Raw genomic sequence first — 27,795 nt, 5'->3', positions numbered from 1 at the left:
ATGATTGTGCCAGGTCGATTTTTACCTCAGAAAAGCATGCACATGTTGGGTTGGCCACTTGTGAAGAAAAATGTCAGTCAAGACAGGATCAACATGCCAAAGCACTAAAGTCATTCAAAAATTGTCTGAAGATTACACTGAAAGCAAATGGTTTTTCAATATCTTTCATCATCGACAGTGATGCATTGATAAACATTATGCCAGAGGAGAAATACAATAAGCTTTCTCTATTGCCGCAATGTATGCTGTTGAAAACCAAAATATATATATGGGCTGCACCGACGCCCTTAAAAAGACATGGTTAGTTTGTAACAACAATGAAACACAAGAAAAACGAATGTACAAGTACCCATCCATATGCTTTAAGGCACAGTGTCAAGTGCCTGTCTACTCAGCTGAAGGCAGCTGCTGAAATAGGAATGATTTCTGTGGATTACAACATGAATGGTCAGCACGAAACAGTAAGTCAGTTCCCTTAGTTATTTCATGGTTTGGTAAAGCTTTAGACCGTGAAAGTAAAGTTGCATATTAATGAGGACGCCGGTCCTGTTGCTCAGAGACATTGAAGAATTGCTTTAAATTTGCAAGAAGCTGTTGAAAAAGAAATTAAAACGTTACTTAAGCATGACATTATTGAGCGTTCAACTGGTCCAATGCCATGGGTTTCTCCCATAGTGGTAGTGCCTAAAAAGGACAGGGATGGGGCTGCATGCATATGCATTAACATGCATTAGGCAAACAAGGCAATTGAATAAGAACGACATCCTGGTCCACACATTGCTGATATTATAATGTAATTAGATGATGCAAAGGTCTTCTCTCGCCTTGATTTAATTAAGTAATCAGTTAGAACTTGAAGAAAATTGCCGGTATATTACCTACAATTCTACACATGTTGGTCTGTTTCAATACAAAAGACTATGTTTTGGTGTGTCATCATCTGACAAACTGTTTCAAGATGTCATTCATCATATCATACAGCCAGTCATGAATGCGTTCAATTACAGCGATGACATATTGGTTTTTGGAGCTGCACAAAAAAACCATGATAAAGCTCTTACACAAGTATGTTGTTTACTTGCGGAAGCAGGTTTGACTTTGAATGCAGACAATTGTGAGTTCCATAAGACAAAGCAAAAATTCTTTGGCCATATCTTCTCTGATTGGGGAATGACACCATATCCTGCTAAACTACAAGCGTTGTCAAATGCTGATTCCCCACAAGATGTATCTATGTTGGGATCATTTCTTGGCATGGCCAGTTACTGTTCCAGATACATACAAGGCTTTGTCACTGTAAATGCTCCCTTGATGAAAAAGAATGCTTAATTTCATAGGTCCCAAGAATTTGAGAAAAGCTTTTAAAGAATTAAACAAGCCCTCGAAAAAGCTACGGAAATGGCTTATTTAGTCTAAAGATTCATACAGAGGTTGTTGTTGACGCTAGTCAGTCGTGTTAGACGCTGTCTTTGCACAGCACAGCAGACACTCAAATGCTCATAGGCATAATGTGGCATATGTAAGTAGAAGTTTGTCCCAAACAGAAGGTCCTTACTCACAACCTGAAAAACAAAGCTTAGCTGTGGTATCGTCTTTTGAACATTTCCATGCATTCCTGTATGGAAAACCTTTTACGCCAGTAACTGATCATCAAGTTTTACTGACTATATTTGGCAATCCAAAGGCCAAAATGCTTCCTCTCATTAAACGATGGGGACTACAGTTACAAGAGTATAATTACACCATTATGCATCGTAAAGGGAAGGGTCAGAACCCTGCTCACTACTTTTCCAGAGTACCTATACAAGGTCACCGTACTACCTCCAAGAAGGCTGAGGCCTATATCAATTTCATTGTAAAAACAAATACACCAGCTGCCATTTCATTAGCTCAGATTATCACTGCAGTGAGCCATGATAGTGATATGTTAAAGCTGAAGGGCATAATTACACATCAGTAGTGGAACCAACACACTTGAGTGCTCACAAGTGATGGTGAATATCAAAAATAAAAAAATGTTAAGGATAAATTGTCCATATCTCAGGAAGGGGTTATCACTGTGCTAAGCCTTTTTTGGCTATTTGGGGTAGTTTGCGCTTCGGCCCCTGTAACTTTTTGACCACATAAGGTATCCATGCCAAATTTGCGTCCTTTTTTTCCAACATCATGGGGATTCTAAAGGTACCCAGGGTTTGTGGGCTTCCCTGGAGGGGACCCAGAAAGTAGCCAAAATACAGCAAAATTTGTTTTTGGGGGGGAAAAAATGCGAAAAAATGGCTACAGATCAAAGCGTCTGTTTTTTTCCCTGCAAATGGTATCAAAAAAGGGGTTGTGGTGCTGAAATCACCCTATTCCTAGCTTTCAAAGACAAGCAGACTTTTGTCAGAAAACCAACATTTTTTACACAGTTTTTGCGTTTTTCAGGGACATTTTTGCTATTTTTTGTGCTTTCAACCTCCTTCCAGTTAATGGAAGAAATGGGTATGAAAGCAATAATAGATCCTGGAACGCTATACATTTTAGAAAAGTAGACAAAATGCAGCAAGGGGTCATTTGTGTAGATCCTTCAAGGTTTCTTTATAAAAACTTTCAGTTAAATATAGGAAAAATTGAAAATTAGTTAAAAAAAACAGCCTTTTGTGTCAACGTTTTCACCTGTAACTTCTTCTACTTATGACAGTTCTTTGAAAGCAATATATCGTTACATCTGCAGGACCTTACTGGTTGTGGGGATATATAGGACTTGTAGATTCACCAAGAACCGACGAACCCAGAGCCAAAAACTGAGCAGCGATTTGCAATGTTTTTTTATTATGTACCGGCTATATAGCAATTATTCTGGGAAAAGGTATACATGGGAAAATCGGTATGAAAGACACCTATGTATTTCTAAAATGGGAACAAAATATAGAGTTTAGAAACAGTAGATATTTTCACATTTCCGAAATTGGGAATACTCATACTAGCATGAGAATTATTGCTCATTTTTCAACATTACTTCTTTTTCACACATTGTCTTTCATTTGGAAGGCAGAAATTCATCGAAAGTTAAAAGGTAATAACAGTCGCTGTACAAATCTGAATTACCCTAAGTCTCCTGATAAAAATGGTACCTCACTTGTGTGGGTAGGCATAGTTCCCACGACAGGAAACGGCTCACAACGCAAGGTGAACATACCACATTTTCACAATGAAAAGTTACCCTTTTTATGCAAAGTGCCTAGCTGTAGTATTTTCACCTTAACTCTCCTGCCACCTAGGGAAACCTAGAAAACCTATACATTTTTGAAAACCAGATACCCAGGGGAATTCAAGATGGGGTGACTTGACTGCCTCTCACCAGGTTCTGTTACCCAGAATTCCTTGCAAACCTAATAAATTGTCAAAAAAACACATTTCCCTCACATTTCTGTGGTGGAAAGTTCTGAAATCTGCGTGGAGCCACAAATTTCCCCCCACCCCACATTCCCCAAAGTCTTCCAAGTAAAATGGTACCTCACTTGTGTGGGTAGGCCTAGTGTCCGCGAAAGGAAATGGCGCAAAATGCAACGTGGACACACCACAATTTCACAGCGAAAAATGACCCTTTTTTGGCAAAGTACCTAGCTGTAGTTTTTTAACCCTAGCTTTGACGCCACCTAGGGAAACCTTGCAAACCTATATAGTTTTTAAAACTAGACACCCAGGGGAATCCAGGATGGGGTGACTTGACTGGCTCTCACCAGGTTCTGTTACCCAGAATTCCTTGCAAACCTAAAGAATTGACAAACAAAACACATTTTTCTCACATTTCTGTGGTGAAAAGTTCTGGAATCTGCGTGGATCCGCAAATTCCACCCACCCCGCGTTTCCCAAAGTCTTCCAAGAAAAACGGCACCTCACTTGTTTGGATAGGCCTAGTGCCTACGACAGGAAACGGCACAAAACGCAATGTGGACGCACCACAATTTCAAAGTGAAAAATGACCCTTTTTTGGCAAAGTGCCTAGCTGTAGTTTTTGTACCCTAGCTCTGCCGGCACCTAGGGAAACCTAGCAAACCTATACATTTTTTTAAACTACACACCCAGGGAAATCCAGGATGGGGTGACTTGACTGCCTCTAACCAGGTTCTGTTACCCAGAATCCCTTGCAAACCTAAACAATTGTCAAAAACCCCACATTTTCCTCATATTTATGTGGTGGAAAGTTCTGGAATCTATGTGGATCCACAAATGTCCACCCACCCCGCATTCCCCAAAGTCTTCTGAGAAAAACGGTACCTCACTTGTGTGGGTAGGCCTAGTGCCCATGACAGGAAAAGGCGCAAAACGCAACGTGGACACACCACAATTTCACAGTGAAAAATGACCCTTTTGGCAAAGTGCCTAGCTGTAGTTTTTTAACCCTAGCTCTGCCAGCACCTAGGGAAACCTAGCAAACCCATAGATTTTTGAAAACTAGACACCCAGGTGAATCCAGGGTGGGGTGACTTGAATGCCTCTCACCAGGTTCTGTTACGCAGAATCCCTTGCCAACCTAAAAAATTGTCAAACAAAACACATTTTCCTCATATTCCTGTGGTGGAAAGTTCTGGAATCTGCGTGGATCCACAAATTTCCACCCACCCCACGTTCCTCAAAGTCTTCCAAGAAAAACGGTACCACACTTGTGCGGGTAGGCCTAGTGCCCACGACAGGAAATGGCACAAAACGCAACATGGACACACCACAATTTCACAGTGAAAAATGACCCTTTTTTGGCAAAGTGCCTAGCTGTAGTTTTTTAACCCTAGCTCTGCCGGCACCTAGGGAAACCTAGCAAACCTATATATTTTTGAATACTAGACGCCCAGGGGAATTCAGGATGGGGTGAATTGACTGCCTCACACCAGGTTCTGTTACCCAGAATCCCTTGCAAACCTAAAAAAAGTGTCAAAAAAACACATTTTCCTCACATTTCTGTGGTGAGAAGTTCTGGAATCTGCGTGGATCCTCAAATTCCTTCTCACCCTACGTTCCCCAAAGTCTTCCGAGAAAAATGATACCTCACTTGCGTGGGTGGGTCAAGGACCCGTGACAGGCAAGGGCCTAAAACCTATTTTATGGCAACATCAAAATTACCTATCACAAACCAACCTGGTTTTGCAAGGGGGGGTCCCATGAGTTTTTGGCCCCGGGCTCGGTGGCCATCTGGGGAATCCTACCAAAACCACACATTTCTGAAAACTAGACACCCGGGGGAGTCCAGCAAGGTATGGATTGTGTGGGTCCCCTAAAGTTTTCCTGCCCAGAATCCTCTGCAAACTTCAAATTTAGCTGATAAAATCACTTTTTTCTCAAATTTCTGTGTGGCAAAGTTTTGGAATCTATGTGGATCCACAAATTTCCTCCCACCCAGCATTCCCCCAGGTCTCCCGATACAAATTATACCTCACTCGTGTGGGTGGGTCAAGTACCCACGACAGGCAAGGGCCCAAAACCTATTGAGGCGACATCAAAATGACCTATCACAAAACAAACTGGATTTTCAAGGGGTGTCCCATGAGTTTTTGGCCCCGGACTCGGCGGCCATCTAGGGAAACTACCAAACCCAAACATTTCTTAAAACTAGACACCCGGGGGAATGCAGCGATGTATGGCTTGCATGGGTCCCCAAACGTTTTCCTACCCAGAATCCCCTGCAAACCTGAAATTTAGCTGAAAAAATCACTTTTTCCATACATTTTTGCGTGGGATCACCGTGCCGGCACAAATGTCCTACCACCCAGCATTCCGCTTGTTCTCCTGAGTAAAATGATACCTCACTTGTGGGGGTGGGCCAAAGGCCTGTGACTAGGAAGAGCCCAAAACATAGGGATTTAGAGTATAGCACCGAGAATTCTAAGCGCTACATTTTTTTAAAAATACCTTTTTAGCCAGTTCTGCTTTGGACACCCACACAAGTGAGGTATCATTTTACTCAGGAGAACAAGGGGAATGCTGGGTGGTAGGACATTTGTGCCAGCACGGTGATTCCACACAAAAATATGTGGAAAATATGTTTTTTTCAGCTAAATTTGAGGTTTGCATGGGATTGTGGGTAGGAAAACTTTAGGGGCCCCACGCAAGCCATACCTCGCTGGACTCCCCTGGGTGTCTAGTTTTCAGAAATGTGTGGGTTTGGTAGGTTTTCATAGATGGCCGCCAAGCCTGGGGCCAAAAACTCATGGGACTCCCCTTGCAAAACCAGGTTGTTTTGTGATAGGAAATTTTGATGTTGCCTCAATAGATTTTGGGCCCTTGCCTGTCGCGGGTACTTGACCCACCCACGTGAGCAAGGTAACATTTTTATCGGGAGACCTGGGGGAACGAGTGTGGGAGAACATTTGTGGATCCATGCAGATTCCAGAACGTTCCCACACAGAAATTTGAGAAGAAAGTGATTTTTTCAGCTAAATTTGAGGTTTTCAGGGGATTCTGGGTAGGAAAACGTTGGGTACCCATGCAAGCCATACCTCGATAGACTCCCCCCGGGTGTTTAGTTTTCAGAAATGTGTGGGTTTGGTAGGTTTTCATAGATGGCGGCCAAGACTCGGGCCAAAAACTCATGGGACCCTGCCTGCAAAACCAGGTTGTTTTGTGATAGGTAATTTTGATGTCGCCTCAATAGGTTTGGGCCCTTGCCTGTCGCGGGTACTTGACCCACCCACGTGCGTGAGGTATCATTTTTATCGGGAGACCTGGGGGATCGTTCGGTGGGAAGAAATTTGTGGATCCACGTAGATTCCAGAACTTTTCCACAAAGAAATTTGAGAAGAAAGTGATTTTTTCAGCTAAATTTGAGGTTTGCAGGGGATTCTGGGTAGGAAAACGTCGGGGGTCCCATGCAAGCCATACCTCGCTGGACTCCCCTGGGTGTCTACTTTTCAGAAATATGTGGGCTTGGTGGGTTTCCCTAGATGGCCGCCAAGCCTGGAGCCAAAAACTCATGGGACCCCCCTTGCAAAACCAGGTTGTTTTGTGATAGGTAATTTTGATGTCGCCTTAATAGGTTTTGGGCCCTTGCCTGTTGCGGGCACTAGGCCTACCCACACAAGTGAGGTACCATTTTTCTCAGAAGGCTTTGGGGAATGTGGGGTGGGTGGAATTATGTGGATCCACGCAGATTCCACAACTTTCCACCACAGAAATGTGAGGAAATGTTATTTTTTAGACATATTTTTAGGTTTACAAGGGATTCTGGGTAACAGAACCTGGTGAGAGCCAGTCAAGTCACCCCATCCTGGATCCCCCTGGGTGTCCAGGTTTTAAAAATGTATAGGTTTGCTAGGTTTCCCCTAGGTGCCGGCAGAGCTAGGGTTCAAAATCTACAGCTAGGTGCTTTGCAAAAAAAGGGTCAGTTTTCACTGTAAAATTGTGGTGTGTCCACATTGCGTTTGTGGCCATTTCCTGTCGCGGTCACTAGGCCTACCCACGCAAGTGAGGTACCATTTTTCTCGGAAGAATTTGGAGAACGCGGAGTGGGTGGAATTTTGTGGATCCACGCAGATTCCAAAACTTTCCACCACAGAAATGTGAGGAAAATGTTTGTTTTAACAAATTTTTAGGTTTGCACAGGATTCTGGGTAACAGAGTCTGTTGAGAGCCAGTCAAGACCCCCCATCGTGGATTCCCCTGGATGGCTAGTTTTCAAAAATGTACAGGTTTGCTACTTTTCCCTATGTGCACTAGTGCCCAAAATCCACAGGTAGGCATATTGCTAAAAACAAATCCGTGCCTAGTCGGCTTTCTGTCACCCTGGGGGGGGGGGGGTATATCGGGCTGTTGCCACATTTTTGGGGGACGGCGGCATTGGTATGCCCATGCTGGGCAGCCCACGCATAAAAAAAGCCAGCATAATCGTTGGCATCTAGTGGGCTTTTTGCCCCCCAAAAATCCCTGGTGACTAGTGCTCATTGGGGGCTAATGCCCCCATCTGACCCCCAGGGAGGGCAGAAAACCGACTAGACACCAGGGATTTTTTTGAGCAAACTTGAATTAGGGTGGGGACTGCCCAAAACGGGCATGCCAATGCCCCCACCCTAATTAAAAGTTGCCCCAAAAAATCCCTGGCGTCTAGTAGGCTGTTTGCCCCCCAGGTGGGTAGATTCGGGGCTACTGCCCCATCTGCCCCCAAGGGGTGGCAGGAAGACTGTAATTATTGCAGGGGAGGGGGTGGGGCATGGGCATGACCATTTTGGGCAGCCCCACCCTAATTAAAATTTGCCCCAAAAAAATCCCTGGCGTCTAGTGGGCTTTTTGCCCCCCCAACGGGGCCAATTGGGGGCTAATGCCCCCATCTTCCTCCCAGGGCGGGCAGAAAGTCCACTAGACGCCAGGGAGTTTTTTGGGCAAATTTTAATTAGGGTGGGGGCTGCCCAAAACGGGCATGCCAATGTCCCCACCCTAATTAAAATTTGCCCAAAAAACTATCTGGCATCTACTGGGCTTTTTGCCCCCCGGGGGCATATTGGTAGCTAATGCCCCCATCTGCCCCCCCAGGGGGGGCAGAAAGGCTGTAATATTTGTGGGGGAGGGGTGGGGGCATTGGCATGCCCATTTTGGGCAGCCCCACCATAATTAAAATTTGCCCCAAAAAAATCCCTGGCGTCTAGTGGGCTTTTGCCCCCCCAACGGGGCCAATTGGGGGCTAATGCCCCCATCTTCCTCCCAGGGCGGGCAGAAAGTCCACTAGACGCCAGGGAGTTTTTTGGGCAAATTTTAATTAGGGTGGGGGCTGCCCAAAACGGGCATGCCAATGTCCCCACCCTAATTAAAATTTGCCCAAAAAACTATCTGGCATCTACTGGGCTTTTTGCCCCCCGGGGGCATATTGGTAGCTAATGCCCCCATCTGCCCCCCCAGGGGGGGCAGAAAGGCTGTAATATTTGTGGGGGAGGGGTGGGGGCATTGGCATGCCCATTTTGGGCAGCCCCCACCCTAGTTCAAATTTGCCCCAAAAAATCCCTGGTGTCTAGTGGGCTTTTTGCACCCCCAGACAAGCTGTCATTTTTGGGGGGGTGGGGGCATGGGCATGCCCTTATTGGGCAGCACCCACCTCAAATTATACTTGAAAAATAAATCCCTTGTATCTAGTGGGCTTTCTGCCCCCCCGGGGGGGCTGAAAGACTGTCATTTTTGTGGCTGGGGGTTGGGGCATCGGCATGCCCGTTTGGGCAGCCCCCACCCTAATTTATTTTGGCAATAAAAACTCCCTGGCGTATAGTGGGCTTTTTGCACCCCAGGGGGAGCAGAAAGGCTGTAAAGTTTGCGGGGGTGGGGACATGGACATGCCCTTAATGGGCAGCCTCCACCCTAACAATATATGCACCACAAAGAAAAATCCCTGGCATCTAGTGGGCTTTTTGCCCCTCCAGGGGGGGCAGATTGGGGCCTACTGCCCCCATCTGCACCCCAGGGGGGGCAAAACGACTAAATTATGCCAAATTTATTTGGGGTGAGCAAAGGCCCTTGCCCAAGGGGTCGCTCCCCCCCCTGCTGTCTAATGGGTGGATCCCTGCTTGGGCATCGCCCTCCTGGGGCTATCCGCAATCAGGGATCCACTGGCGAGGGGTACCATTGGAAAGGGGAGATTCTCCCCTTCCAATGATACCTCTCCCGTCTTTCTACGTGCCCGGGGGGCTGAGATAGCCCCCTGAGCACATAGAAAGTGAAACTGAAATGAGCCTAAAGGCTTATTTCAGTTTCGGTTTCTGTGCAATGACTACAGCCCGACGAGCGCGCTGGTCGTCATTGCACAGAAACCAGGGAGGGGGCCTCGGGAGCTGGGGAAGTTCTTCCCCAGCTCCTGAGGCTTTGTGGGAGAGAAGGAAATCCCTCTGCTGTCTGCAGCAGAGGGATTTCATGCCCAGTCCTCATGACGGAATGGTTCCGTCATGAGCACAGGGGTACTGATGCTCATGACGTAACCATTCCATCATGAGCATCGAAGGGGTTTTAAGAAAGGAGATCAAGTGCTCGCATGACAGATGCGGAGAAAAAATTCTGATGCTCCATTTGAGGCAGAACATTTTCAGGTGGTGTTCACCATGGGACATATGGTGACTGTCTATTACCAGCGACTCTTCTCACTTTGAGCCTTTAACTAATTGTTCATCACATCTAACTGTTGAAAGGAGAGACTAGGCCTGAAACATCAGTGACTGCTATTACCTCTACACCTGATCCTGGACATTGGTGATAACAGTTGCCAGTTTCAGAGAACAAGATCAGGTCGAACAATTAAAGTGCCAAAAGGATTGATTGAAGAGATTTAATTTTATATGTCTATGTAGCTGTTTACTTTGTAAAACATTTTTATTCTTTATTTACCAGAGGGGGTGATATGGTGAGTTAGAAATGATGGAACCCTTTTGGCTCCTAATGGACTCCATAGAACTGTGACATAAGTGTTAGAGCGAAATGCACTTAAGGCTGGTTTAGATTGTTGAGTTCACAGTTACATGCAGACAAATAAAGACGTGCAAAACTAAGATCCGTGGGTGGTGTAGTCATTATTAGGTACCCAGACTGGGAAAGATGCTACACCACTGACACACTGGAGCTGACAATGCCTTTGTCTTGAGGTTGCTTAAAAGATCTAGGAAGTTTGATCAATTTTACAATAAAATACACCTGATCAGCCAACTTTGACGTACAGACTCGAACTGAGGCAGATGCATGTAAGTTCAATTTAGAGCTGGCACATTATTCCTAATCAATCGCTATCAAAATCCACTCAACGCCAGCATTGTTTTCTATGAGTAACACCAAAAGTGAAGGAATACCAGGGAGCCTACTGACAGGTTATTGTCCTGGGACTATCAGGGTTTATTGTTGTTTAAAGACCACTAGTCACATGTACTAGATGTTATAGGTTTGAATGCAGTTTGAGATCAGTTTTTCATTTCCTTTTATTGGTTTTTATTGCAAATCATGTCTGCCTCAATCTTGTTGCCCTGTTGGTTGTAACATGTTACTAAATCAGCACTCACTTAAAGAAAAATCAATAAATGGTTTCCTGTTTAGATAAAAGGTTTTACAATGGATTTTGCACTGTAATTGTGTCCTACGTTATTTGGGCAGTTGTTTATTAAAATGTAATGTCTCTGGTGTACTTATGCTCACAACAACTCTTTCTTTCTATGTACCATAGGCTGTGAACCGATTACTGTCAAGTATCTGGAATGGAGAAATATAGAGTCTATTGTGGCAGTGGTCTTCTCCTGCCTGGGCATCCTGGTCACCATGTTTGTGACCCTAATATTTGTCCTCTACAGGGACACCCCTGTGGTCAAATCCTCCAGTAGGGAACTGTGCTACATTATCCTTGCTGGTATCTTCCTGGGTTACATCTGTCCATTTACTCTGATTGCCAGACCTTCCACCGTTTCCTGTTACCTACAGCGTCTGCTCGTGGGATTATCCTCAGCTATGTGCTACTCTGCCCTGGTAACCAAAACCAATCGCATTGCCCGTATCCTCGCTGGGAGCAAGAAGAAGATATGCACACGTAAGCCCCGCTTCATGAGTGCTTGGGCCCAGGTGGCCATCGCCTCCGTACTGATTGGCATGCAGCTTGCACTTCTGATTACTTTGATTATAATGGAGCCCCCAATGCCCATTCTCTCCTATCCAAGCATAAAGGAAGTCTACTTGATCTGTAACACAAGCAATCTAGGGCTGGTGGCCCCCCTGGGCTACAATGGACTCTTAATCATGAGTTGCACCTACTATGCCTTCAAGACACGAAATGTGCCCGCCAATTTCAACGAGGCCAAGTACATAGCCTTCACCATGTACACCACGTGCATCATCTGGCTGGCATTTGTTCCAATCCACTTCGGAAGCAACTACAAGATCATCACCACTTCCTTTGCAGTTAGTCTGAGTGTGACAGTGGCCCTGGGGTGCATGTTCACTCCTAAAATGTATATTATAATTGCTAAGCCAGAGAGGAATGTTCGCAGCGCATTCACTACATCGGATGTGGTGCGCATGCATGTGGGCGATGGCAAAACCCCATGCAGATCCAATACTTTCCTGAGCATATTTCGGAGAAAGAAGCCTGCTTCCGCAAAAACAAAGTAAGTGGTTGTAGCATGTTTTTCTTCTTACAGAGTAATCCAAGTAGTTGGGTTTAAATTAAAACTTTGCATTAAAGTTGTATTAAGGAATTGCCTAGAAAATAGATCCATGAAAATATTTATCCGAAGGTCAAAAGGGATTTGCTGGAGGTTCTTCAAATCCCCATTGTGGTGCAATACTGAGGAGGGAGACAACCTTCCTAAAATATCTCCATGTTCAATGTCTCGAAATGAGGAAGTCTAGGAGCATATAAGCATGTTTATTTGCGAGTGATGATAGCAGATGAATGGACCCTGCATTATGACTGCGTCTCAGAAAACCATTTTACGAATCAACATGTCAAATACAACCAAAGTAATCCGTAGTACCCTTCCAAGGTTTCTCCTTTTAAAAAATTAAATTGCTTTGCATGTATTCTTATTACACTCTCTTAAAACGTCAACATCATTTTAATGATGTCGCTAATCTGCTGAGTTGTTCTGCGTTTGGTTAACAGTATTCATGGACCGTATCTCTAATGCCATCTCTCAGTGATTACATCAGAGGTGACATATTTATGTTATCTATCTACGTATTTTGTTTTGGAAACCAGAGATTCAGCATCACATGAATGCTTAGATCAAGTTTTAAAGTTTTTGGCCCAACTGAGGAGGACATATGGGCCTGCTACTGCTTCAGGCTTGCAGTTTGTTCAACTCAACTGCAATATTGAGACACTCTTTTTAGAGAAAGACCCCTAATTACCCAAACCTGCGGAAGGCGGAACAAATTGCATTGGCTAGCCCATCTCTAGAGAACGATAGACTATCCTGTGTAAGTGTGAGGGCATGAACAAGGGGAAAGATACATCAGTTATGGTGACGGAGCCTCTTTCATGTGTGTGGATAATATGAAAGATACTCAGCTACGGAACAGAAACGTACCAAGGAAGAAAGCCACGAGGTTATAAAATAGAATCTTTACTTCTAAATTTTCAATCAATTAGGGAATTCTAAAGAGTGCTACTCATCTGTGAGGGTCTCAAGATTCTGGGGAGGTGCAGCTCCGGGTCAGTCAAAAAGCCAGGCCTTGAGGCTCTTCCTGAAGGTGTGCAGGGTGGGGGAGTGTCTGATGTTGACTGGGAGCTCGTTCAAGGCCTTGGCTGTGATGTAGGAGAAGGCTCTTCCACCTTCTCTGGTTCTGTGGATGCGTGGGGTTTCTGCTAAGGCGAGGTCGGCAGAACAGAGTTTTCTTTTGGGCATGTGGAAAGAGACTCTTTCATTGAGGTATTTGGGTCCGATGTTGTGAAGGGATTTGTAGGTTGTATGAGTAGCTTGAACGTTACTCTCTTCTCAAGAGGGAGCCAGGGAGGTCTCTCAGGTGCTGGGTTATGTGCTCATGTCGAGGGGTGGAGAGGACGAGTCTGGCCACAGTGTTCTGGATGGTCTGGAGTTTGTGTAGCAAGGAGTTGTTGATTCCAACGTAGAGGGCGTTTCCGTAGTCCAGTCTGCTAGGTGTGAGCACGTGGATGACAGTCTTCCTGCCTTCAGGGGATCCACTTGAAGGTCTTGCGAAGGACGCGGAGGGAGTTGAAGCAGGTGGAAGTGATGCCGTTGATCAGGCGAGTCATGGCGAAGGAGGAGTCGAGAATGATGCTGAGGTTCCAGGCTTGGTCCGTAGAGGTGGGTGGGTTTCTGAGGGCAGAGGGCCACCAGGTGATGTCCCAGGTGGTTGGGAAGAGTCCGAGGATGAGGACCTCTGTCTTCTCCAAGTTGAGCTTTAGGCAGCTGCTGCTCATTCAGGCTGTGACATCTTTCATTCATTCCTGGAAGCTGAGTCTGGTGTCTTCAGGGTTCTTCGTGAGGGAGAGGATGAGCTGGGTGTCGTCCGCGTAGGATACTATGCTGAGTCCATGCCATCTGATGATGGCGCCGAGGTGGCCATGTAAATTTGAAAAGCGTGGGGCTGAACAATGATCCCTGGGAAACTTTGCAGTTGATCTCTGTGGGTTTGGAGAGGAAGGGAGGGAGTCTGATCCTTTGGGTTCTGCCAGTGAGAAAGGAGGTGATCCAGTAGAGGGTTGTTTCCCGTATGCCGGCGTCATGGAGTCTGGCTGCGAGAGCGTGGTGGGACACGGTGTCGAAGGCTGCGCAGAGGTCTAGCATGATGAGGGCCACTGTGTGGACCTGGTCGAGGAGCATGCAGATGGCGTCGGTGGCGGCAAGGAGGGCGGTCTCGGTGCTGTGGTTACTGCGAAATCTGGACTGGGAAGAGTTGAGGATGGTGTTCTCTGCGATGAAGGTAGTCAGCTGGGCGTTGACAATTTTCTTGGTGACTTTGGCTGTGAAGGAAAGGGAAGGAGAGAGATTCAATGGTAGTTTTTCAGGTCCGTCGAGTCTTCCGAGGGTTTCTTGAGGAGGGGCTTGACCTCTGCCCACTTCCAGTCATCAGGGAAAAAGCCGGAATCGAAGCTGGCGTTTATGGTGCGGCGTAGCTCGGGTGCAATGGTGGCGGCGGCTCTGTGGAAGATGTGTGGCGGGCAAGGGTCCGTGGGGGGATCCTGAATGGGTGCTCTTCATGGTTGTGGTGGTGTCTTCGGTGGTGACTGGTGTCCAGGTGGTGCTGGTAGGCTGGCTGTCATTGCTGGAGGGAAGGGTGGTTTTTGAAGCCTGTTCGCTGAAGTTGTCGCAGAGGGCCTTGATTTCCAGGTGGAAATAGGAGCCGAGCATGTGACAGAGGTCCTGGGAGGGAGTGAAGTCCATGGCATTGCTGGGGGGTGTTGTGAATTGCTGGATGATGTAGAAGAGTGCTGGGGGTTTGGTGAATTGCTGGATGATGTAGAAGAGTTCCTTTGAGTTGGCGGAGTTGGTAAGGATTTTGTTCTGGATGAAGGTCCTCCTTGTGGATCTAATGACTTGGTGGTATTCTGTCATAGGGTTCTTGTAGCTGGTCTGGTCTTAGGGGGTTTCACTGTTCTCCACCATTTTTCAAGATGTCTGCAGGAGTACTTAGCTTCTTGGAGGTCGGTGGTGAACCTGGTGGCCTTCAGGGGTCGTTTTCTGTTGGGGTTGCGGAGGGGTGCGAGCTTGTCTGTGCAGCTGGTGATCAAGTGGTGTAGTTCCTTGGCTGCAGAGTCGGTGTTGGTCGTGGTGGATGGGGGGGTCGTGAATGAGGGTGGAGTTGAGGTGTTCCTGTGTGACCTTGCTCCAATTCCTTCGTGGCAAGTGCGGAGTAGGCCTGTGAGCCGTGGTGGTGTTAAAAGAGAAGTGTACACAGTGGCAGTCTGTCTAGAGGGGCTGATGTGTCCTGCCTTGTGGGTGGGGTGGTGATGAGCTGCTTCAGTCCAAGGTTGTCCAGCAGGGCGGTGGAGCCGGGGTCGCTGCAGTTGTCGAGGTGGAGGTTCAGGTCTCTGATGAGTGTGTAGTCCGTGGAGTGCGATGAGGTCAGCAACGGCCGTGGTAAAAGAGGTGCGAGGCCCTGGGGGTCTGTAGGCGAGGGTGGTTCTGGGGCTGGTCTGGATCTGGAAGTAAAGGTGTTGAGTGTTGGAGAGGGAGTCGCTTGTGCTGGAGGTGGAGAGTCGGAGGGAGCTCTTGTGTGTGATGGCGAGTCCTCCTCCTGGTCGGTGGGGGCAGTCCTTACTCTGGATCTTGTTTCCGTTAGGGATGGCAGTGGCGATGTCGGGGGCGGAGGAGGCATTGGTCCAGGTTTCCTTGAAGAAGGCGACATCTGGCAAGAGGGTGTTAAAGACGTCCCAGATTTCTATGGCATGTCTGCTAGGCAACGCACATTGAGAGGACGCACTTCAGGGCTTTGGTGATGCGAGTGTCCGGTATGGGTGCGGCGGTCGTGAAGGTGCTAAGGATGATGAAGGATTGTCAGCAGTGTCAGCAGGAGAACTGGCCATGGGTGGTGTTCAGCGTAGACAGCTGGCAGTTGTTGTACCTTCAGGCGCTGAGTGTGAGGAAGGCAGCAGAGTGGTAGCGGTGGGAGGTTGGAGATCCAGGATCCCTGTCGCTGGTCAGATCGCAGACGAGCACAGATGTGCTTGCCTTTGGCAGGCCAGCGGCGTGCCAGCAACACGCCCGCTGCACGCGACTGCATTAAATAGGGGAGGGGTAGGGAAGCGCAGCTGGGAGGCGGGAAGCGGCAGTGGGTGGGGTCGCGGGGCAGCAGCAGTGGGAAAAGGGCAGGGAAGTGGGCACCGTGGATAAGGGCAAAACAGCAATAGGCAGAATACAAAACAGAACTACAGACAAAAAAAAAACTAGAGGCTAACAGTAACTAAAGGCAAAATACAGGCACAATACACAGGAGACAGACAGGTGGAGGACAAAGTGGGCACGGAGGACAAGGGCAAAACGGCAGTGGCAGAATACAGAACAGAACTACAGACAAAAAACAGCAAAAGGCTATAAGTAACTGAAGGCACAATACAGAGGAAACAGCCAGGCGGAGAACGGACTCGAACCCTGTCTATACAGGGCAGCGGCACATGAGCAGCAGCGACACAACAGCGGAGCTGCCGGGGAGAGAGCAGGTCTCTGACCAGGAGGTCAGTGGTCTTGCTCGAACACCCGAGCAATGGCCACCATTAAATAGGGTAGTGGGGAGGGAAGCGCAGCTGGGAGGTGGGAGCAGGAAGGGGCAGGGGGTAGGGGTCGCTGTGGAAGCAGCAGCAGGAAAAGGGCAGTGAGGTGGGCACAGCCGACAAGGGCAAAACAGCAATGGACAGAATACAGAACAGAACTACAGGCAAAAAAACAACTAAAGGCTAACAGTAACTAAAGACACAATACAGGCACAATACAGAGGAGACAGACAGGCAGAGGGCAAAGTGGGCACGGAGGACAAGGGCAAAACAGCAGTGGCAGAATACAGAACAGAACTACAGACAAAAAACAGATAAAGGCTAACAGTAACTGAAAGCACAATACCGGCACAATACAGAGGAAACAGCCAGGCAGAGGGCGGATTCGAACCCTATCTATACAGGGCAGCTGCTACTCCAATGGACATCAAGCTCTCCCCAGGATATTTTTGAGTGATAAAACTTCTGATTTGTCTCCCAGGCAAAGCATTGAGTTAGGTCAAGGCTAACCAGAGGCCAGTGAAGTTTCCTATTGTGTTAAAACAAATATTCCTTAGTCTCTAAATGAATTTCAACTCTCATTGGGAGTGTTATTATCCTGTCAGGGAGTTATAGAGGAGAAATTGTAGGACCACGGGGGATGGGAGGGGAGAAAGGAGGGGGAAGGTAGAATGAGAACGTCAACTCTCCATTGTCTCATGCTGAACCCAAATGGCTCTAGTCATAATGCTAACATGGTTTGATGGTGCCAGTGTGCCCACGGGTGTCAATTTGGTTCAGGCGTAGCTGGAAGTGTAAAAGTAGTAATATTACTGCGGCCACAGGATGTGAGTGTGGCAGGGGTCTTTTGGGACTTGGACCAAAGGTTTTTAACAGTAGGAACGTTGGCATGTGACTTTCAAAGCCTTAGCACTGAAGTCCTAACTATGAGGACATGTATGTCACGCCTGCAGCACTGAAGACTTTAAAGTAATTTGCTTACTCAACTGTTGCATCTACATTACGCTAAGCACTGAAACACTCACCCACGTAACAATCATATTTAATATTATTTTATTTTACATTCTTTTATTTTTTTATTAAGTACATTTGTATCATTTACACAGCCAAGTTAACCTTAACTGTGCATTGCAAAACTGCAAACTAGAGAGCATCTGACTCCGTTAGTTGCACAACCAGCTTTTCCAGCATGGCTAAGTTGGAAACAAGTACTGCAGCTGCCAAAGGAGTTCAGTGATTTGGGTCTGTCAACCAACTATTTCCCTTTAAGGCGCATCTAGACAGGGGGCTACCAGCTGAAGCTGGTTGGCTGAACACATGACTCTGGATAACTACGACCAGTTGAGTTTCTCAGCTATAAAGCATGCTCCCCATTCCATATAGACATTGAAGCCTCAGGGTCAAAATGTTGCACAAGACTCCAGACTTTACTGGGAGGAAATAATGTAAGTAGCATTGTGCTGCACACCTGATTCCTATTTCTGAAGGGTAGAATTGCCCTAATTCCCACCTTTTAAGCCTCCTGCAGTCGAGCTATTTATAGTTTGGGTTGACCTCCATTAAACACATTACAAGCGTCCAATGTGTAATTGATCAGAACCACAGCTGCATATTATCATCAATGATAGATCCCTTGGATAACCCCCAACACCATTTCTGATATTGCCCCTTCCTTTACAAACTCGATTAAGACAAGCACAAATTGTAAGACTGTGGGTGCTCATTTTTAGAACCTTCTCCTCCACAACCAACAATGGGAGCACGTTTTCTTAAATTCAGGGTCTCTATAAAAGTGCACATTTAAAAAAGTAAAATGTTCTTGACTAGTCAGTTTTTTCTCTCCTTGCTGTTTGTGAAGGCCAGTGGCAACAAAACAGTGTGTTCCACAGATGTAAATTGTACAACCTATCCCATTCGCTCTTTCTCAACACAGCAGAAGCAAAGACCTGAGAGTTTTAGGAACACCCTTTACATCATTCTCAATATGTTCCTTGCTAGAGGGGCAGAAATTCCTAATTTGTGCAAAGGGACTTTGTATGTGAAACAACAAATTGACAACTCAGATAAGACCACTAGTGTGGCATTATACCACTGGCTATACCACTGATGATATCATTGGTGAATTCACCCAAGAAATTCAAAGGGAAGTAATGTAAAGCGAACTGTAAGGGTTTACATAGAGTTGAGTGGTACCTTAGGGCCTCATGTAGGTAGCGAAATACCGGTCGGTAACGGCCGATTTTCGGTAAATATGCCGTTACCGACCGGTATCCAGACAAGTGAGATGTAGGAGTCCAAAAACCACTTTTCGGTAAATATGAGGCGGTAAATACCGATTCACAGTTACCGAATTCTAAAATACCGATTCATATTTACCGAATACATAATTAACGAATCGGTAAATATGAAGTGGTAAATATGAAGTGGTAAAAATTTAAAATGACATGTAGGAGCAGTCGGTAATTAAGAAATCCAGGAAAATCGGTAAATAAGAGTCGGTAATTAACACGGATTGAAAGCAGGTGGTAACCATCAACAGTGCACATAAGCAATCCCAAAATGCAACAGCGTGGACAACATGGCCGCCATGTACGTCATTGCAAGGCGCCTACGTCTACAGGCAGCAGGACTGAGGGTGTGGCGACGGGAGGAACAAATCTACAGACAGCGCATCACACTACTCCAGCTGACTGATGCAGAGATACATGAGAGGTACAGGCTACACCCCGAAACCATCATGGACCTGATAAGGGACCTGCACCCACTCCTGGACCAGCCAACAAGAAGGGCGCACGCCATACCACCACATGTGCAGGTGCTCTGCAGCCTACATCTACTGGCATCCGGCAGTTATCAGGTGGTGATAGCTGCGGTGGGTGGTGTATCCCAGAGTTGCCTGTCCCGTTTCTTCAGGAAGTTCCTGGATGCCATGATGCAGAGAATGCACCACTACATAAGCTTCCCAAACACACAGGCTGCACTGCAGAAAACAAAAACAGACTTTTATCACATGGCACAGTTCCCCCATGTCATCGGCTGTATTGATGGTACACACATCCCAATCTGTCCACCAGCTGATACAGAGCACATCTACAGGAACAGGAAGTCCACCCACTCCATCAATGTGCAGGTGATCTGTGATGCAGGGAACATCATCACAGATATTGTTGCAAAGTTTCCTGGGAGCACCCACGACTCTTACATCTTCCAGAATAGTGGGATCTACACACGACTGAGTGCCGGAGAATTCGGAGAGGGATACCTGCTGGGTAAGTAACAGTGACGCCCCTTGAAACCTGCAAATCAGAGTGTATAGAGGCATGTAACTGATGGTTCCCTTTTACTCATCCAGGCGACAGTGCATATGCATGCCGTTCATTCATCCTCACTCCCTACCTACACCCAGCAACCCAGAGTGAGAGACGATACAACGTGGCCCACAAAACAACACGCAATGTGGTGGAGCGCACGTTTGGACTACTGAAGAGCAGGTTCCGCTGCCTCCACAAGAGCGGAGGCGCACGCCAGTACAAACCCATCACCTGCTGCAAGATTATTGCCACTTGTGCAATGCTGCACAACCTTGCCACGAAAAAAGGTACAGATGTGGAACTAACATATTTTGAGGACAACGAGGATGAGTCAGGCCAGCCAGAGGGCAGCGCAGCTAGAGTGCCAACTGCAATCGATGGGAGAGAGAGACGGGCAGAGATCACATGCAACTATTTCTGAGTAAGTGAGGGGACACAGCGAGTTGTGAGAAGTCATGACGTAGTTTAATGTGGCACCACGCCATGAACACATGAACATGCCAATCTGGCAATATACCATCTATACAAGGAGTATGTCCAGGGTTACGTCACCCAATGGGAAGTGGCTAAGCAGGGCCACATCAATGTTTGCGCATACGCGCTGCAGTGGTGGATTGCACGGCCTGTGCATCCTCACTAGAGCCAACCCCAAGCCGCCTGCTGCTCCTGCGTGCTTCGGGGACGGGGGGTGTGATGCTGCTGCTGGTGTCGATGCTCTCCGCAGCATCCCCTGCAGCAGTTGTCGACGCCTGACTAGTCAATAGCACCCCTAGTGCACTTGTCACCTGCACCATCCCCCGAGACAGGTCGCTGCAGCACTGTGTTAGGCCCTCCTGCATCGTCACAGAGCGCCGGCAAAGTAGGGAAGTCGCAGTTGCCAGACGGTTGAGTGCCCTGCTGGTAGTGTCCCTTCTCTGGCGTTCCCGGCGCCGTGCTTCGATGTCAGCATCTAATTTGCTGCACAACTGCTGGATTGACTGGGACATGTCCCGAATGCCCGCAGCCATGCCGCCGATGTTTGTGTCCATGTTGACTAAGCTTGTCTTCATCACCCGCATGTGCCTCTGGACTGACATAACTGCCTTTGATTGCAGGCGCTGTTGCTTCAACATTTGGCCCTCGAGCCCCAAGAAGACACCATGGCCGTCAGTGGGTGCTGGTGGACTCTGGACACGCGACCTGCGGCGCCCTCTTGCTCCCGTCTGTGCTGCCTGTGAGGTGTGGGGCACAGTGGGATGGCTCCCTTCCTGGGGCCCGGTGCGGTCTTCTGGGCCCATGCTGTCGTCTGACGAGGTGTCGAAGGCTCGTAGCCTGGCTGCTGGACGCCTCCTCATTCTCACACCTGCAAGCGGAGATGTGGCCGGTGATTCGAACATGAGTGGCGATGCTGGCTGTGGTTGTGGTGATGCTGGCTCTCGGTGAGGTGATGCTGGCTCTGTGTGCGGCGAGGCTGGCTGTGTTGGTGGTGCGGCTGCAAGTGGGCCTGCTCCCTGGTCTGAACTCGTGCTGGCTAGAGGTGATTTTTGTGGCCGGTGTGCCGTCTCCCCTGCAGCATGCCCTTTACTGCATGATGTCACATCTGTGGACAGAAAAACAACATTGGCTCAGTGTCCCCGAAGGGCTGCATTGCAAGCGTCACAATAAATCATTTCACATTCCAATCTGTCCTCTGTCTCCTTGTGCCTCGAGTGCGTGACATACCTTGTTGCCCTGTAACATTTACGTCATGGTTAGTGTTGCCCTGACTACATCTCCCGGAATGCAATGCCTGTCTGCACTGACACGTGTGGACTGCAGTGTGATTCTCGTTTCACAATGGGGAATGTGGGATAGGGGTAGGGGAGGCTACATTGCTGTGCTTTCGTCTTACCTTGGTGTGTTGCGGCTCTGGCAGAGCTGTCGGCGTCCCCAAGACCCACGACGCTCTCTTGCTCGATTGTGGCCGCCACCAGCTCCTCCAGTTCGGTGAGGGCAGGTGCCCTGTTGGTTCCACCTCCGGTCTGGCTGGCCTCCTTCTGGATGTCGCCCATCTTCCTCTTGGTCACAATCCTCAGGTCATACCAGCGCTTTTTGAGGACCTCAATGTCCCTGTGGGTCACTCCCACAGCATTGACCTGCGCCTGGATGGCCAGCCATATGTTGCGCTTTTCGGCCTCAGGCACTTGCAGGGATTGCCTCCCAAACAGCTTCTGGTGCTGCTTCACCACCTCCTCCACCAGCACCTGGAGTTCCTTGGGGCTGAATTTGAGCTTCCTCCTCCTTTCCCCTCCGTCTTTCTGTGTTCTCTGGCTGGACATGCTGTTCGTTTCCCGCTCGCACATGCAACTGCTCCCTGCCTCTCCTCTGCACTCCAAGCCTCTCCAGGGTCGGCTAATTATGTACACCTGCCTGGGTGTGGCCACTTCGGCTAATTGTGTACACCTGCCTGGGTGTGGGCAGTTCCTGGTTGGGTGGGCTGTCGTTGCACAGGATTAGCTGTTTCGTCAAGTCATGTGATGTTATTTACCGAATCCGTACATACCGATTCGGTATTTTCCGATTCGGTAGATACCACCTCGGTATTTTCGGATTCGGTAGATACCACCTCGGTATTTTCCGAATCGGTAATTATCACCTCGGTATTTACCGAATCGGTGAATTCCGATTCGTATTTACCGAATGTTACCGAATCGGTAACTGTTACCGAATTTTTACCTACATATAACTTACCGATTCTAATTTACCGATTCGGTACGGCTCGGTATTTAAGAACCGGTAAAATTTATTTACCTACATGAGGCCCTAAGTTTTTAGGGTTTTTTAGAGAATTACATAAAGTTATTTCACGTCTTTTTTAATGTTGTTTCTAAATAAAATTGCAATGAAAACAAATCATGGTCAAGAATGCACAGAAAAGGGTGAGCATCGCCGACGCTACAGGAGGGAGTTCCACGCCTCCATGTAGCACCTGAGGGCCGTGTTACTGCCCCTCTCGAGGTCAGCGATGGCGGCCGTGAGCCGTTTGCCGTGTTGTGCTGTGGCTGTGGTTGTGTGGCCTCGACCTTCGTTTCTGCTTGCCTTTGGTCCTTGAAGCCGGAGTCTTTTCTGGATTCTAAGCGAGGGAAACTCGTAACTATTCACGGTGATGCATCGAGGGAGGTGCGGCTGACAGCTGACGAAGCGGTGAGATGGTGAGAGGGCGCAGGTTTGAACTCTTCAGTTCGAGCGTTGTTTTTCGGCGTTCAGCGTGTTCGGCGCACCGAGGGAGGCTAAGCAGATTTGACTCTTTCAGTGATTTTGCCTGGGACTCTGCCTGTAAACAATTCGTTTTGAGGTGGCTGTGGCAGGCACTAAATAAGTGTGCAAGGGCAGAAGCTATTGGGAAAAACGTATTGGGAGTGATAATAACAGAGTAGCTCTGGCTCCTGCTTCCGCCAAAATCTTTTGCATAGAGTGAGTAAGCCTCTGTTTATCTGCTCATAGCTGCTTATAGCTGTTTATAGCTCCTTCTCCCATATAAGGGGGAGAAAAACCAAAAAACAAAAAATCGCCTCTTTGGGCTGAAAAAAAGGAGAAAAAAAAAACTTGGTGATAAGTTCGTGGTGTGAATCCTTTGAGGCTCTGAGCATGTTTTTGCAGTGTGCATCATGGGGAAGTTATTAAACGCTTGTATCAAAGCCAAACAACGTCGACAGCAGGCAAAAGAGGCAGCGGTTAAGTTAACGGATGGAGTCATCCCCAATGAAGATGACTCAGTACTTTCATCAGAGAGTTCAGAGGCAGAGGATGCATCGACAGAAAATTTAGTTCATTCAAGTATGGGGGATAAAATCAATGCTTTATATTCTGAAGATCATGTTAAAACTCCCGAACCCCCTCGACCTCCTCTATTGCATCCACCATCCAAACAATTTCCTCTGTTTGTAAAAAAAACACCTCCTCTCTCACCCAGCCAAGCGCCCTCTCTAAAATCTTTAAATCTGGAATTTGGTCAGATTCAGCATGTTGACACAAATGGTCTGAGCCTGGCTGTTAATACCCCTATAAGTTCTGCTCTACCTGCTGCTTCTACATCTGATTTTTTTAAAAAAAGACAACAACTGACCCTGAAGAAGTCAAATAAAAAGAGGCAAGGAGCACAATTATACAACCCTCTGTAGTCTCTGACAAGGGATGTGATGGGGTGTTGGTTGATCCCTCCGGCCCTTTGTTAGAGATGGATACAGAGACTGAGGGGGAAATGAGGATGTCTGTGAAGGATATGCTGAATCTAATTTTGGATGAAGTAAGAGAAATGAAGAGGTCGCAAAACGTCGAACTTACTGCGATTCACCAGAGACTGGATAAAATGGATAAAATCGAGGCATTGGTCTCCACCTTTCCAGCTCGTTTAGTGGAGGCAGAGGAGAGGATCTCTTCTTTAGAGGACCAAATGGCTGAGGTGAAGCAAGAGTCCAAAGATGTCTCTAAAATAACAAAGGCTTTGGAGATTAAACTGGACGATTTGGAGAATTACAACAGAAGGTCCAATCCACGCTTAGTGGGAGTTCCTGAAGGAATTGAGGGATCAGACATGCTTGCATGGGTGACTACGTTTCTGCAACAGATGGTGATTCCGTAACATAAAGATGATCTCACTATCACCAGAGCTCATCGGGTTCCCGCTCACCCTTTTCCGAATTCTACTCTCCCGCGCACCATTTTGTTAAATTTTGCAGATATCAGAGTTAAGGAGAAAATTTTATCTAGGGCAATCCAACAAAGGCAGTTTCCTGTGAACGCTATGGTGAAATGCCGCATCTTTTCGGATATGTCTGCAGCAGCGGCACGACGTAGGAGAGAGTTCGTTAAAATTTTACATTTGTTCAAAGCCCATGGGGCCCAAGCAATGATTGCTCAACAATCGAAACTCAGAGTATTGATCAAGGGGAAGTTCTACATGTTATCGGATGTGGAGGAAGCACAGGCGCTGCTTCATGAAATCCAAAATGGCTAGTTTGAACGTTAGACTGAGCATTTGAACACTTTTTGTGATATAAGTTTGACTTATAAATGCTTTAGGTGGGGGGCCATGGCCCTGGGGTTGAAGGGGTGTCATTACAAGACACCTCAATGTTAAGGGAAAGGTTCCTGTGGTGAGCGTGGGAAGAGGGAGGTAGAGTTAGGAGGGTGCCACAGGTTGTAGATGGGGGTGGGGTGGGTAAAAAAGTAAAAATTGAAGTTCTTGACAAATGTTTTGTTTCTTCTGTTTTTCCTTTTTTTTTTTCAACGGCTGGAGACAATGCGGCCCTTGGGGTTCATTTGTGGTGAATATAGATCAGGGTATAGACTGCATAAAGTGAGACTTGATAAAAGAGAGAATAATATGTTTTTTGATCCTAAGTAAAAGCTTTAATGACGACTAAAATAAGTTTGAAAATTATCTCTTTTAATGTGAATGGTCTCCATAATAAAAAGAAAATGCGGGCAATAGAGACTTGGATTTTGACTGAAAATCCCACAGTTATATTTTTGCAAGAAACTCATATTCCTATCTCAAAAGCCGATAATTTTTCTATGTTTAAAGGGTGGGCCTTTTACTGTGGCTTTTCCTTTTTCTCTGAGTAACAGAGAGGAGTCGCACTTTTTTTTTATAGGAGATTGGAGGCAGAGATGATTCAAACTGATGCGGATAGGCAGGGTCGGTGGTGTTGGCCACATGTAAATTAAAGAATAGACCATCGCACATTACCGTTGTAAGCTTTTATGCCCCTCTGAATGATAATCCTGTAATTTATGATGAAATGTTTCAGTCCCTACTTATGGTTGGCGGGGATATTGTGATCGGAGGGGACTTCAATATTCCTATGAAACCGAGTTTAGATTCTATCGTCCGTGGGAAAAAGCAGTTGAAACCTAAATCATATCAGACAATTATGAATAACGTAAGGATTTTTGATCTTGTTGACCCTTGGCGCTCACTAAACCCTTATAAAAGGGAATATACTTGTTGGTCGGGAAGATATAAGTCATTCTCTCGTATTGATTTTCTTCTAGTCTCTTCAAAACTCGATACCATCGGATGCTACACAATGGCTTTTCCGACCATGCGATGTTAGTGGCGAAGTTTGTGCTGGATGAAAGCACGAATATCCAGAAACTATGGGTCTTCAATAAATCCTACCTGTCCGATGAAATATGGGTTGCCTCTCTTAAAAATGAGATTAGGGAGTATATTGGACGAAATATGGGGACAGCCCCTATTTATGTTGTATGGGACTCACTGAAAGCATTTATTCGGGGGGTAGTTATAGGAAGGGATGCAAGGGAATCAGCTATCTATAGGGATACAAAGAATCAATTACAGCAAAAAGTACAGGTTTTAGTAGATCAAATGTATCACAAGCCCTCTCTCGAAATACGGAATCAATTAAACGCCGCAAAACGGGAGCTGAATGCTCACTACTTCGCAAGAAGTGAGGAAATCTTTTGTAGACAAGCTCAAAAAATTTATGAACATAGCAATTTTACGGGTAAATTGCTGGCGTGGCAGGTTAAAGAACGAGCTGCAACTAACTCAATTCGATCTCTTAAATCTCCAATTAGTGGCATGGATACTTCAGATGCAGGAGAAGTCGGGGCAATTATGCTGTCCCACTATGAGAATGTCTATACTTCACACCATATTACGGATCAGCTGAGATTAGCTGACTTTCTAAATAAATATCGTCTCCCTACGCTTCCTCATTTGGACCAAGAAGCAATGGCGTATTCATTTTCGAGTGATGAATTTGAGCTGGTAATCAAGTCTTCCATGCGGCAAGGCTTGTGGCCCAGATGGACTTCCTGCCGAGTTTTTTGTTACGTTTTATAGTGCTCTCTCTGACCTTCTTCTTTTATTAGCCAACTCTATGTTGGAGGGTGGCTCAATCCCAGCATCCTTCCATGATGGAACAGTGGTCAGTTTTTTAAAAAAAGGAAAGGATGCCAAAGACCCAAATTCTTATAGGCCCATAACATTATTGAATTCGGATTATAAAATTATTACAAAATTGCTTTCGATTTGTTTTAATTTTGCCTCTTCGCAATTGATTCATGCAGATCAAAATGGTTTTATTTCAGGTCGCCAACTTATTACTAACACACATTATCTTATTGAGGCACTAGATTATTTTGAAACACGGAAGGTCCCGGCCTTAGTCCTCCTTTTTGATGCAGAAAAGGCCTTTGATTTGGTGGTTTGAGACACACTTTTTTTTATTTTACATAGATTTGGTATCCCCCCTCAAATTATTACCTTAATTAAAAAATTATATCAGGGGGCAAAAGCCCATATCCTTGTTAATTCCTCTATGGTGGGCTCGATCGATTTTGGTGCAAAGATGGACTAGGCAAGGCTGTCCTCTGTCCCCCGTCCTTTTTGCTTTTTTTATTGAGCCTTTAGCAGCTGCAATTAGAAAAAGTTAGGATATTCTTCCGCCTATCCCCTGCATGGACAAGATAAAATTATATGCAGATGATATAATGCTGCTGTTGAAGCCTGAGAAGCATTCACAAATTCAGGTTTTTTCTGTTTTTACAGAATTCGAAGCTCTGGGGGGGTATTGAATTACCAAAAAGAAAACTGAGATTTTAATTTGCGGTGAGATTAATTATGAACTACACCCAGATATTCAGAACTGCATTAATAATAGACCTAAAAGGTATCTGGGTGTTTATTTTTCGTCCTCAGTCCGTGATTTATATATTTTGAACTTTGAACCCTTGATTCAAAAGGTCCGTGATATGTTTTCACGATGGAATGCATTGCCTCTATCCATTTTGGGCCGGGTAGCATTAATTAAAATGTCAGTACTTCCCTTATTCAATTTTTTG

General features: G+C 46.5%; 1 protein-coding gene across 1 annotated transcript in view; it reads left to right on the top strand.

Annotated features, from left to right (window-relative positions):
• GRM1 (glutamate metabotropic receptor 1) overlaps positions 1-27,795 on the top strand; it is a 767,592-nt gene that overhangs the window by 569,956 nt on the left and 169,841 nt on the right. The window contains exon 6 of the mRNA XM_085609740.1: positions 11,153-12,083. Coding sequence (XP_085465866.1) covers positions 11,153-12,083 — 931 coding nt within the window. The remainder of the gene's footprint in view (positions 1-11,152; positions 12,084-27,795) is intronic.

Source organism: Triturus cristatus, chromosome 6 (genome assembly GCF_964204655.1).
Source record: "Triturus cristatus chromosome 6, aTriCri1.1, whole genome shotgun sequence".
Classification (NCBI taxonomy): domain Eukaryota; kingdom Metazoa; phylum Chordata; class Amphibia; order Caudata; family Salamandridae; genus Triturus; species Triturus cristatus.
The sequence above is the reverse complement of the archived record's forward strand: the minus strand, read 5'-3'. Positions and strand labels throughout refer to the sequence as shown.